Below are 14,512 nucleotides of genomic sequence, written 5' to 3'. Positions count from 1 at the left end.
TTGAGATAAAAGAGAGGCAGGAAGTAAACATAATCATCCCCTCTCCTTATGACATGTATTATTACCTGTTTTGTTTAGTTCCTTAGTCACATCTTCTTTGGTTACTAGGATGCTGAATACTCCCATAAAATGCTTTGAGTTGGGGAAAACATTGTCTTATACAAGTTATGCAACTTCCATAGCTAAAGAAGAAAGTGACTTTTTATTCTGGTAAAAAAAAAAACCCAACATCCAGTAGACTTTCACTCCAGAAGCATGACCAGAACATTGTTTATCTACCTGCTAAAACACAGGCATAAAGCTAGCATGCAGTGTACCAAAACCTTCCTATTTCCTTCAGTGAATCATAAAGCAGAATATGTAGTTGTAAGAGAGAGCATAAATGAGAAATAATCTGTTACTTTCAGTGATCTTTGGATTGGGCTCTGCATCACATCAAGCTCTTGATTTCCACAGAAATACTCCTTACGATAGATGGCTAGTTACTTTAAAAGCAAAAGTAATGTGAAGTTATTCAACAGTTACGCGCCAATTGTTGCCTTATCAATAAACCACATTCTAATGCCCTTTTAAAAAACAATAACCAGTAATGTGTTTTATGTTGCATGTATACATGCATAAGTCAATAGTCTAGAAAAGCTATTCATTGGCCTTCCTGGTATAAGTCACTGTAAATATGCATGGAAGGCAGACATAACACAATGCTATATCACAACTACTTCATAAACTGTTGCTTACTTGAGGGTGGAAAAGTTAAAGGGCTTTGAGATACTGGCTTCTGGGCTTTTGCTGGTTGGAGCTGAGATTCACTGAAGTCTTTTTTCTCTTGATTGGGTGCTGCAGATGTTCCCATAGGCTTTTCCCGGCCAACTAGAACAGTAAAATGTAAATTCTGTCACTAGCTGCAAACCATTTGCTTTTTCTTGCTTGGAAGCTTCACATACATTCAGTGACAAATGCTAATAACAGATCTCACAATTGTTCAACACAGTGGACATTGAAATCTTTTCTCTATGTATTGCACAGCCACTATCAATAGGCTTTTATATTTAGTAGCTTGCCACAAAAAGTGGAAAAAAAATCTGGCATACCAATAAAAGTCCCTTTACTGCTTTGAAAATCTAAATAACTATTTAACATGGATGTATGAACAAAATAACGAGTTAAAATGCATTTTTCCCCAAAATAAACCTCTCCACCTTCCTGATGTTTCCTTTAAGAGTGAACACTGAAATGAAAACTGCTAGAGGCCATTTCTGATAACAAAGTAGCAAACAGACAATCTTGGTTGCTCTCATAGAAAATATTAGCTCCCTTCATATTCCTTTTACTGAGCAACAAGGATTCAAGAGAACAGAAGCCTATAACAAAGTAACATTAACTTTATTTTAATGGCATCAGTAAGCCCTGCTTTGTTGAGAATTCTCTTCCGAAAAGCAACAAAGAAAAAAATACCTTCCTCATTTCTACAAGGACACAGTGACCGAAATATTCTTGTAAGTATAGCAGCAAGTAGGGACTGAATGGTAGGGATGCCATTACAGTGACTTTCATAATGCTTCTATATGTCTCGGTAACAATATACATAGAACAATTAATAATAAGATCAGTTGTAAGATAAGAAGACCAAGCGCATTCAAGATGAGCTTGTTCTGCTTGTTCCTGGCAAAAATCTGACTGAATTCTTCAATTTGAAACTGATGTCCAGTTTAGCTTTTTCATGAGATGTTTCATTTCTTGATCTCTGTAGCTATGTTGACCAGATAAGAACACAAGTGCTGTAATTCCACTGTGTTGCGCAGTTATAATCCAAGTCAGCTGGCTGTGTTTGGTAACTAATTGTCCAACAAATTAAAAATTTCATTTTCCTTAGGGAGAAGAGACCAGCACACAATCCAGTTGCCATGATCCAGAGTGTGCAGAGAGCTAATTTCTGAGTCCTGGTTAGTTGACTAGAACAGGCCAGCTCCCTAGTGAGGAAGATTGCAATAGCTGTCAAATCTGACTATGGGACAGAAGAATCACATGATGAATAACTAGCAAAAAAAAAAATTATTTCTTCTGCATCATTTATTGTTCTAAAAAGAAAGAAATGTAGAAAAATTAACTAAATATGCGGGAGAAATTAATTGTGCGTACAATAAGTTTTTCACCTTTAAAATTACTGAAAGAGAACAAGGACAATGGTGTAAATGTAGCTTTTGCACTTTTGCTTTGAATTTTTTTTGATTTAAAAACACTAATCACTAAAGCAAACTGTAAAATATTAAGAAATTACATACATTTGATGACCTGCGGGTAGAAAAAAATGTTCCTCTCTCCAGTGTAAATGACTGGCTTAGTCTGGCCATCTGGCAGGAGACCAACATATATCCCTTTATGTTGCACCGATTCTAGACTTACAGATCCAGTTTCCAAATTCTTCTCAATTCTAAAGTGACAGTATTCATCACCTGTGCCCTAAGAAATTGAAAACAAAACCATGGATTCAACAACTGAACTGATGTAGCTAGGCAAGTTGGATGTTTCTAAGAGTTAAATATTACTACCTTCTAATAACATTTGAGCTTAATTTTAGATTCTTCATAATGCTGCATTATTACAAACACACACACACACAGAGGCATACCTGCACCTTATTCCTTTTTTGTTCCTTTGTGACCAGAAAGTCTAATCACATAATTTAAGTAAGTGAAAGACCACATATGAAAGCATTTTGGTTTATGTTAGAATTTAAGCAAAGTCTAGGACATATTCAAAGGACTTCCCCATTTAAAAAACTTTCAGAGGGTTAGAGAATATGAAAGTACCTATTTTGGAAAACAGACTATACTTATATACAAATTGGTACATAGTACAATTTGCTAATGCTACACAGTGTAACATCTATTAAATATGTTGTTCTTTTCATGAACTGCAATTCTTATCATTTTTTTCTCCATTTCATAGCGCTTACGATATTAATTTCAAAGCTTTTACACAATCAAAGCCTCAATGGACGTCTACACCATGTCCTTTAATAGCAATAAATTAGTATGTCTGTCAATTTTAAAGCACACTGGACCACACACAAATGTAGCAGTCATGGTAACACGGGCTGAGACATCAAATATTCCCATGTTTTCAGAATATCCTTCTGGCCACTACCAGATAGATACTATAAAAATCCCAGTGTAACATGTCTCAAAGAGAAGAGCGCTCACTCTTGTATATTACACTTAAAATACACTAACTGCTAGAGAGAAACATACAAGCTGTACACTAAATACTCCTTTTTATCCAGGCCTCCTAATCCATTGGTGAAGGCATTGCTGAAAAAGCAAGCCTATATTCAAAATATGGTTCCAATATCTTAATCTCTGATCAAACTGTATTGGAGTCAATGACAAAGGTCTTATGGACCTGACACTTGAGTTCTTACACAGTTCTATTTCATACTCATATGGGTGAAACTCCCAAGTAAAAATTATGTGAGAATGTGAGATATTTTAACTTGGATGAACGGACTCACATTGCAAGTCAGTGCAATATGCACTTGCTTACTTCTTAATGACCCTTTAGTGGCATTTATCATCAATTTATTTAGATTCAATACCGCTTTAAGCTCCTGAACATGTTTGTGTTCTCACATATTCAAAACAATTATATCAGTTCATATCAGCAGTCACAGGATTAGTAAACATTGAGTTTAATGAGCAAATACTGGTGTCTCATTCTCCTTTTTGCTCTCAGATGTAAATCTGCAATAGTTAAACTCCTGCCAGATAAAGAATATTATGGGTCCCAAAATCCGAATATTTCAATCATCCCCCAATCTGAGTTTAGTTATTAGTAAAAGTACAGGCTACTGTACTCTATGTGCTTGCCTGATGATTTAAAAAAACAAAACAAAACAAAACAGGTTCTTCATTTCAGACAAAACCATCATTTGTAAAAGCTGGGACACCAACATTGCTGCAACAATTTCCAAAGTCACACCAGTCTAACTGTGGTTGTTTAATAAAAATCAAATTAACACGATAGAGTCTTGACAGAGTCATCAGCTCTCTAGCAACACATGAATTTTAACTACATCCACATTCTGAGTAATTTAAACATATAATCAGATCTTTACAGTCAAGTGACAAATAGACATGACAGCATGTCTTGCCATATCTTTCTATCTTTCTCTGGGCAAATGAAGGAAAAGATATGAATTTTTTTAAATCTGAACAATGTTTTATCCAATTTTTATCTAAGCAAGTAAAAATAGATTCTCTCCTATCACTGACGATTTACTCAATCTGTCTCCATAGGGAAATACAAAGAAATGCTTACTGTTCCATTACACTGGTCATCTTTGATCTTCAGATACATCCTTGGGTTTCTCACACTTTCAAACATGCAGAGTCCAGAGCCAATTTTATGCACCTTCCAGTAGGATTCTGAATGCTGCAGACCTGCTCCACTGCAGCTACCATCAGGCCTCAGAGACAGAGCCTGGCGGAGGCTTGTGTTGAGAAGAATGATGGCACCATGGTGAAACACACCCTTAAGATCAGAGACAAGAAGTCCTTTGTGAATAGCACGGTTTTTCTCCATATTAAACTTTGATATTGATGGTGTTCACACTGATTTATTTCAAGAAATTATTCATGCATAAAACGTAAAATAGTGAGTCCCAAGTAATTCAAGTATACCTCCAGTCTTTGAATATTTGCTGCTTTCTGTGCAGAAACTAACATAAATAGTGGCAAGCCTTCCCTGCTTCACAGCTTCCCTGCTTTTTGTTGATCAGCACAGCATCCAGACCACAAGGAGTACAGCAAGTTAAGGAGCTTATCTCTTTTTTACTTTCTCTCTTTTTGACTAATTTCCCATGCAGCTCTCCTGTATGTGCCTCCCTTCCTACTTTTCGAAGCTTTACTACAAAGGCGAGACATGCTTCTTGTCTGTGTTATAGCCCACCCCAGTAGGTATACCAGCTGCAGTATTGGAACCTCTCGCCCCAGGAGAGCGGTAAAGCGAAACTTGGGAAGTGTCGCCTACCTGTTAAACTGTAGTTTAGCTCCACCTGGTGGATCACTCTTTTAGCTTGCATTCCCCCTACATTTGATTCGAAATCTGCTTTATTACAGTAAATTTTAGAAGGATCTTTTTAATTTCTCTCTTCCCACCTTACCTTGACATGTACAACAAATTCTTTGGAAAGTCCAGCATATCCTGTTGTTTCATCAGCTACTTTGCCATGAAGATTGAAAGTGATGGTGTGACCTGGGTTCCTGGCCGATTCAAGAATGACACAACCATTTGGTTGAAGGTGAACACAGAGCTCACAGCATGCCTTGTCTTTGCTCTAGCATAGTCAAAATAGGAATAATAAGTTATATGAAGTATATGGCAAAATCCAAAACAAAGAGTATTACACAATAGGTTCTGCATTCTTTGAGCTTCCACAAAACTACCAGTCAAATATGAAAACATCTTTATATTTTTCAGATTTGCAGTCCTCATACTTAAGTCCTAAAATTGTAGACTTCCTGGAACTTCAGAGCCCAGAAACAGTTCATCTGAAAGTCACACAGATCTGAAAATAACATGAAAGATAACAGGGTGCCTCAATTGGAGAAGGATTTAGAGTAGCAGAAGTGTAAGACTGACATAGACAGGAAATGAACCACAGGAACTCTCTGCCACCAGCCCTCCTCCTTTTGCTCTGTGTTTGTCCTCATATGTTTATACTGTTAAACACTCAGGGAGTTAGAAGTTTTACGTGAAAGAGTAAAGAAACGTGCTATCCATGTTTGCCAGTTCAGGTTTTAATTCTATGTAACCCCATTATATAAAAGACACAGTATACAAACCACTTATTCAAATATTTTATCAACTCCATCATCATTCTCATTTTTAAATAAAACTAGGTTTCAAATGGATGTAAAATGCTAATAATCAGCCCAATAATTTAAAAGACTTCTAGCTTACATCATCTAACATTTTTCCAGCATGTTTAGGACTTCAGAGAATCAATATTTCTAGGGAAAATTTTCATTTCCAAGGCACTTTCTGAAGAAAAAGCTTCATACTCAAAAAAACCCTATCAGATTCAATATACCTTTAAAAGTAAAGGAAAAATGTATGGATTTCTGAAGCGGTTGTGAAACAAGTGAGCCAGTATGTCCTCAGAGTATAATTAAATAGGTACTGTAAATTGCAACTTTTGTATTACCTTTTTGTTTTACATTTACCTATCTTCATTCCAAGGACCGCAGAAAGTTTTAAACGCCATTTTTTACATTCCCTGGGTAAAGAAATATCTTACACAACTAAATATAACAGAATTGAGGTCCAGATTTTCCTCAGGTTGCTCAAAATCATAAAGCATGTCAGTAGCAAAGCAGAAAAGAGAAAGTTCAAATTTAAGTACCCAGTAAATAACCTCTCTGTAGCAAGATATATTGCAATGAGACAGATTGCAAGGGATTCCCTGTATCAGAATTACACTAATGAACATCAGAAAGTCCTGCAAGGAGGTCTCACAGTTTGCATGGCAGCCTGACACTAGCCCCACTGAAAAACCTAACTCTACTGAGAATATTCTATTCCCACCAATGCTAATGCACATCATGTAAAAGAGGAGTGGGACCAGCTTTGGGTATGAAATTATTAATTGGATAAATAAAGGGAAGAAGAACATGAAAATATGAAAGGGATACAGCTTCTTTGCTCACCAGGAGAAGAGTTTTATAAAGAACTAACTTCTACAACTCCATTTGCCTACTTGTGTACTGCAAGTGCTGAGAAAGAAAGGCAGTAGTAAGACTTTGAAGATGGGGGGAAACAAATCAAAGTGGGTTTAAACAAACGTGGAATATATTAGTTGGCTTATGACAGGCAGGTTACTTAGAAAAAGACACAAAGGAAAAAAGGACATTTAAAATCAATCTTTAGAATTTACACTTATTAAAACAAAAAAAAAGAGAAAAATAGAGGAGAGATAATAGGGCATTCTAGGTACCTTGTCAGCATGTGGCAAGCCGATATAAATTACAGCTTGGAATGGCCTGCTATTCCTGCATCAAATCATTTAGTCTATTAAAAAATCTTACCAAAGAGTAAAAAGTAAACTGGAAGAAAACAAAGCCCTGTATCTAAATTCACCTGTTGACTGGCAATTTCCTGGGTTCAGTTCTGCAATTCTTAACATTTTATCTGACTGGAAGCACAATTACTTATTAGGTAGATTACAAAGAGCATTATTTTTAATCAGGCAATGACATGTAATTATGAAGCAGAAATCAGTAACAACATTTCCTACCTTTCCGATTACATGGCTATTGACAAGAGCAAGTGCAAGACGTGGCATCTGATGACTGCTGAATATACATGTATTTCTCCTTCTGACATTTACATCAAAAAGGCCTAAAAGTTAAATGAAAAATATTATAGAAGTATGAAAGTATTTTAATTCATATTTATTTTTATAATTACAATTGATGATTTACCATTTTCAAGGGAAAAGAATGAATGGTTTAACTCAATAGATCAAAGAATCCTCTCATTCCTTCAGGAAAGGACATCTACTGTCTGTTTCACTGCCTTGAGGAGAAAAACCCTGAGAGCTAATGATAAGACACAAATTTTTTTTATTGGTGTATATGTTTAAAAAAAATCCATAAAATGGAGCTGAGGACTCCAGCATAATGAACTGGGCTATAGCAATGAATTTACATGATAAATAACAGATGATGTAGGGAACATAAAGCTCTCAGGTAGGAAAAGAGAATTCATTTCCTCTATATCCATAGCAGAATTTGTAAAGCAAATCTCTCAGCATAGCTCATGGCTTCTAAAATTTTAAATCTGGCCAATTTTCCAAACAATTACCTCTTATAGCTACAAAATTCTGATGAAAACTAAAGTAGCACCATTTTTATTGCTCCCAGCAGCAACGCCTCATATTTTTAAGCTGTTCTACCAGTACATTATGTTGCCTATTTGTAAGATGCAGCTGCCTCTGAAGAAGTCCATAATGTAAGATTTTCAGAGTGTCATTGGGAACATAAGAATCATTCAGCCAAAGATTATTGTGCCCATCGGGATGATGCCACAAATCATAAAATACAGATGGGGCTTCCAGTCCCTCGGACAAGATAGGGAGGACACAGCTGTCACAATGGGTCTCTGCTTTCAGAGGGAGAGATAAAGCTTCCTGAGAAATTAAAACACCCTAGACCAAATTATCATCTGATATAATGTCATCACCACTTTGAAGGCCTTTGAGTTATATTGCTTTAGATTTACTGAAGACAATTAAACAGTTCTACCAGTATCTGAAATGTAGAGTTTTATATTAGGAGAGATAGGTGGATAATTTATGTCAGAGGATTTTATTCCAGAGCATACACAAGAAAGCAGAGCTCCTAAATGAAAATTTAAACAACATTCCCAAGTCAGTGCTTGTGGACTTCTGTTGCACGTGACTGTTCTAGAGGCTTTGTAAATTGCTCCACAAATAACTAAAACAAATCTGAAAGAAGTTAAGGAAGAAAGATATTGTTCTGAAGGCAGAAGAGTTGCATGATAAGTGTCTGCATTCATTTTGTACTTGTGTTTGGCTTTTTCTCTGAACTGTAAAAAAGAATGCATGGTTATGCCTGTATCTCCAACTCTGATCCTCTGATATCAGGGTAGCTTGTTCAGAAATACCAAGCTCTTTTTGATTACCAGTTTAATTCCTAATTATTACTAAATCCTTGGGACATTGCAGATCACATTATTCATTTTTCTGGCTTCCAATCTATATTTATCAACAGTCTGTTTATGCCAATTTTGTTTTGGACTTTCTAATATATTTAATTATATTTATCATCTTTAACTACTGATATTTATTAGTTGTGCATCAGATTTTACACTTGCACAATAATAAATATTATTAATTTAAAATTGTGGAGATAACACTCATTAATTTCACATCTAACATGTAAAAATGTACCAAAAAGGTACAGAATGCAATAAAAATGTCATATTTATGTCTGAAAAATACCATTTGAAATGCATTAATTTATGGAAAGGACAGTGCATCTAGATGAAAATCATTAAAAATTCTGCAGTGTGAACTTGAATTCTGTATGTTAGAAGATTATGATCTCTCTGATATCTAAATGATCAAATTTGCCTAAATCAAATCAGATACAATCCATCAGTTGAAGTAACAGCATTTAAGAGCTAGAAAATGTGCTTACTGCATCAGTACAGTTAAAAGACCAAATTCCTACAAGCAGGTAGCTTTTTCTGTCACCAAGTAATTCACAGCTGTGATCCTAAATGGATCTCCTTGGAGGAAGGATACTACCATGCTGTGCAACTGCTTTCAGGCATTTGAGACACTTGCAGATCCTAAAGCCATAGATAGGAGATTTGGGTTACTCAGTATTTGAGTCATCGAATGTTTTGAACTCAAGCACCAAAACTGCTATCTAGTAAGAAGAGTTTAGTAAAACAGAACAACACCCACTTTCAATATTACAGATCTCCCATATTATACATTTGAACTTTCTGGTGCAGCTTTTCCAGGTGCTTCTATAGGCTACTATAAGGAGTATTTATTATACTGCTCTCCACACACTCTGGTGTGTCCCAAAAAGTTCTGTTCTATCACTTCCAAAAAGATGTGTGTAAGGTCCCTGGGAAGGTGTTGGAAAGGCTGAGCTGCTCAATCTCTGCAAAGATAACAAAAATGTGTGCCTAATATGATATATATCATAGTTAAGTGTTTGTAACACAGTAGGATGGAAGCTGATAAAGAGGAAGAACTGGAAGAATGCCATTAAAAGCAATGACAAGGATGGAACTAAATGAATTTATGCATATACATATACACGACATATATATATCTATATATACTATCTATTAATGAACTATACCTGAAAATTTGAACTTGTTTGCTTAGATGGGTTTAGTTACAAAGGACTGTAAGCTGTCCTTGCCATAGCAGTTCCATGGGAGCACAAAACTGCAGATGACAAAATGTTTCTACTTGGTAAGGGAAAGCCAGTGATTCAGATAACATACGTGATTTTTTGGTGTGCTTTATATGCAAACCAAGCACATAATTTCTGAGTTCTTATAGCTATTAATACATGTAAATATTTTAAGTAAAGAAAATGCTTAGTATAATTATCTAGTCTTATTTATTACAGGAATCACTGCAAGAGATCTCAGTGAACTACAAAGTCCTCCTTTCCTGTATCTTTTATGTGCACATCCACATGAAAAATACTTTACCATATTTGTTTTTCTTGTCACCAAGAGCATCAACGCTGCTATCCGGACTGAGGCAAATGAAGCCACGGGTAAGCCTGTTGTAAAACTGAAGTGTATTGCCTTTCTGAAATTTCCACTTTTCGGCAGCCCACTAGTTTTGTAAACAAACAGAAAAGACTTAGAAGAAGATAATACACAGGAATTTGACATACATGGGAACGACTGACCTGATTTCATGCAAAGCATAATTTGAATGGTTTAAATAAATAATAAAAAGGTTTATTCTTACAGTTTCTTCTGTCTTAAGTTCTAGCTCTTGACCTGTAGAGATAAAAAACATGTAATTAATTTACAGACCATCCTCATTCCATTTGACACAATTGCAATGAGTCTGGGTCCTCCTTCCCAACAATTTTCACTTACTTCCTGGAAATGCGTTGGCATCTGCCACAAACAGTTCTCTAGCAATATTGCCATCATCCTGCCCCTGGTCCAGCCACCTAAAAATTAGAATCCATTTCAGTAATATAACCTTCGTTGGCTATTCCCAGAATGCTGTACATATGGCACTTACATAATGATACTTCCTGTTCTATCAAAGTCTCAAGGTTGACGAACAGAAATACAGCTTTTGGCAAAAATGTTTTTGTTTTTATTTGTTCTTGACAAAACTTCCTGGATTGAGGTATTAGGGCCTAAAACAATTATTACAAATCAGAGAACTCATATTGATCCCAGATCAATAATAAAAGATGCAATGGTCATGATGATTGCTCTTCCTGTCTGCAAGAAGGCTACAGCAGGATGCAAATTGTCCCATGCCCTGGAAAGCCCTATACAGGGTGACAAATCTAACATTGGCAACACTTTTACCATGTCTGAACTATACTTTTACAATGTCATTGTACTTTTTTCACATACACTTACGTAAGTTAAGTCTGACTCCATTTGGGTCAAAAGGATTCACACACTGTGAGAGCAAGATCAGCAAGCTTTAACAATATCTAGTGTATACCCTGTATTTTTCTGCCCGAAATGGATTTGAACTCTCCCTAAATTATGTATGAAGCTAGCATTATAGATCTCTTCATAGCAGTTCATCTCATCTAGAATACAGAATCAAAATTAGGTCAGGCAAAGATGAGGTGCTGTATCTGATAGGCAGAAAGCCCTTACTCACGCATAAATCAGTTTCAGTGTGCACATCGCTCACTCTGAGCTGTCTCAGGCAGTTATTTATTCACTCAGAGAAGTGAGAGGAGGAAATAGAATTGGGGTGCCAATGGTGAGCTGCAGCTAGATCAAACGTGACTGGACTTTAAGATTCCTAATATTTGCACTGATCTTTATCAATTATAATTTTTCCATAAGGTGTTGAGAATTAATCAGGAGTAGATAAAACCGGAAATGAGCTACAGAACAGAAGATTCACAGCAGCAGCATCTGCAGGGGAAAAGGCAGGGAAGTTAGGATTGCTTCATATTACATTGCAGCTCAGTGACTGGCTGCAAGGCAAGTGAGAAAAAGAGATGTGCTCAGGTAGCTGTGCTTGCAATAGCCATTACACAAGATCTTAAAGTCTGATCCTGAGCTCTTTGAACCCCAAATGAATCTCCACACTAACCAGTGAAGTGGGATCAGTCTGCTAGAGAAACAGCAACCCAGTCTTCTGAAAAGCCTCGCATCAAGTGACATTGAAGACTAGATAGATCTGCTGGTGTCAGATCCAAGGTGTTGGATACATGGAATGTGTCAAAAAGCACATCTCGAATAGTTCACAAGTGCAAGGATGGAAATTTCCCAGGCAGAATTTTTTATTGCTTTTTCATTAGCTCAAATGCACTGGAGGTTTGGGACAGATACAACTCTGCTGTAAAAAGAATTGGACCCATTTAATCTCATTTTTTAGGAAACACATATTTCCCTTGACAGGACATTTCTGAAGAGAAATCATGGGTAATTACAAATTTATTAAAAATCTAACTCAAATGAAACACCACCAACCTGTGACAAAGGAAAGTATAATCCAAATCTGTTATAGGATCCTTGATTACAACTTTGTCCAGAAACCAGCCGTTTCCTTAGAATAAATCAAAAAATTAAAAAAAAGTTATTTCATGGGAGACAGATTTAATGAAGTCTGACTTCCTAAAGCTTTCTTTCTTCTACTGGAACTTCAAAATCTGAAGCTCCTCTGCCAGTTTGCTACAGTCACCACTGCCCTGACAGATGAACATAGTACCTGCTCTAGGTACTGCAGAGCTTGCTCATGGGCCTGCAAGTTCCTAGGTCCCTCCCTGGCTGTCATGGTCCTGATCGCTGCGCTTCACCTCATCACCTAACATAGTCATTGTACGAGACTTGTTTTGCCAATCAAAATGTCAAAATTAGATTGCAACCTATCATGGCTCAAAATAAGTTGCTAGGTTTTACAATATTTAGGCTCAAGAGTTTGAAAAACAGGCCTTGTGACTGCAAGCAATTCAATGCACGTGTGACTGCATATTCAATGTCTTATCATGCAAACACTCCCCCTCTTCACAGTTTTTTCCATAGGGATTAGTCAAAAATCGCAGAGTAGTAGCAGATGGTGTCCTTAACATAATGGTTGAGAGTATTGTGAAAGTGGACACAAAACATTTGAAATTTGTGGTAATACAATAAGGTAGCTGTGTCACTTGAACAGTTTCCTTAGAAGCCTTTGTCTTTCACTTCTAGAATGTTCTCATACATTCAGTTTTAGAAATAAATATTGTATTTCAAAGAAAAAGTTAATAACTGCAGGCAGGATTTAGTGACTATATAGATTTCTGACCTGATCCAAGACCGTTGTGTCCTATAACAATCTTGTACAAATGTCCAAGGTGCACAGCTTCAAGAGCAAAGATGTCAGTCTGTAATCAATCAAAGAAATTTCAGTAAAATCTAAAAAGAGCATTCTTCAGCCATGAAATCCCAAAGACCCATAAAGCCATAGAACTCTACCAGCTAATAAAAAGGTAAGAACCAAGAGAGGCAGGTTTCCTGAAATAAAAGAAGTAAATAAGCCTGATCACTTTGCTAACGGGAATAGTTCCATTGAGATGAATGGGGTCAGTCAGAAAAGAGAAACCTGCCGAAAGCTTAATTGGCTAAACAATTACAAATTACAGCAGATTTCAAAATTAGAAATGCAGATCTAAAATGTAAAGTTGCATTTTCTTTTCACTTAAGTTAAATTTTTAGAAGAATTAAAAGCAAAAGTACACAGCTTCCTTATTTTATAAATTAAAATTCTGACTTCCAAAAGCGATGGTATACCTTTAGAAAGTATTTTTGGCTTAATTATGGCTTTTAGGGGAAACACCAAAATGCAGTAGTTACCTCTTTTCTAATTGCACCTTGCCTGGGATAACCAGCTGAGAGAGAAAAGCCAGCCAAACATATCAGAAAATGCTCTTTCACTTACCTGTCCTTTTAAAAATTTTTTGGATTTCTGTGACCTGAGCAGCTGTCTTGATCCTGTATCACCTCTTTCACCATAGGCAGAAATATAAACATCAGCTTCGGTTCCAGCATTCCACAGTTCTCCTGTTGTCACATGCACTTCATAGACAGTCACTGACAATAAAAGACGACAGCCTTTCATATCACAAACACTATTGCAGTTACAATAACATCTAGCTGTGAATGTGCTTGTAGAGTCCATATACATCTGTGTCAAGGACAGTTAGAGTATAAAACCTTTAAAATCCTATTCAATAGAAAAATAACGTACAAAGTTGCTCTGGTGTTACATTTATGATTTTCGTCCCAGACTGTCACCGTGGGGAATGCAAACAGAACTAAACTTTAAACGCACAATAGCATGTCTTTGTCTTGCAGCATCATTTGAAATCATTGGAAAGCTGAAAAGTAAATAACATAAATCCAAGATTAGCCTCAGCATAAATGGTGAGATCAATGCTATAACAAGCAACGGGAGCCATTAACATTTTGAATGCACTGGTTAACCAAACAAGCAAAAAATTTAGAATCCCATTTTTAGTTCGCTGGAACTTAAGAACTAAGAAAGTTGCATTGTTTTATTATTTTAGTGATTTGTGCATTAGGATAGTATAAACTTCCTCTATTACATTCCATTGGAAATTCTTTAAAGGATGTAAATCTGGGAGAAAACCCCTAGGATTTAAATTCAATAAATTGGTTATTTGATAGAAATGGATAATGCAAACACAATTATATTCAAAATCCAATGAAACTGGAGTAAAGACTATGATGCATAAAAATA

At 36.1% G+C, this 14,512-nt stretch overlaps 1 protein-coding gene across 1 annotated transcript; it reads right to left on the bottom strand.

The window, feature by feature from the left end:
- Positions 1 to 2,263: 2,263 nt before the first annotated feature.
- LOC104411031 lies at positions 2,264 to 7,389 on the bottom strand. The gene is made up of 4 exons (XM_010021352.1): positions 7,295 to 7,389; positions 5,162 to 5,335; positions 4,318 to 4,530; positions 2,264 to 2,460 (listed from the first exon to the last, which is right to left on the bottom strand). The coding sequence occupies exons 1-4, from the start codon at positions 7,340 to 7,342 to the stop codon at positions 2,275 to 2,277; spliced, it is 621 nt and encodes a 206-aa protein (XP_010019654.1). The 5' UTR covers positions 7,343 to 7,389; the 3' UTR covers positions 2,264 to 2,274.
- Positions 7,390 to 14,512: the final 7,123 nt, after the last annotated feature.

This window comes from Nestor notabilis, unplaced genomic scaffold (genome assembly GCF_000696875.1).
Source record: "Nestor notabilis isolate BGI_N333 unplaced genomic scaffold, ASM69687v1 scaffold9729, whole genome shotgun sequence".
Lineage (NCBI taxonomy): Eukaryota > Metazoa > Chordata > Aves > Psittaciformes > Psittacidae > Nestor > Nestor notabilis.
The sequence above is the reverse complement of the archived record's forward strand: the minus strand, read 5'-3'. Positions and strand labels throughout refer to the sequence as shown.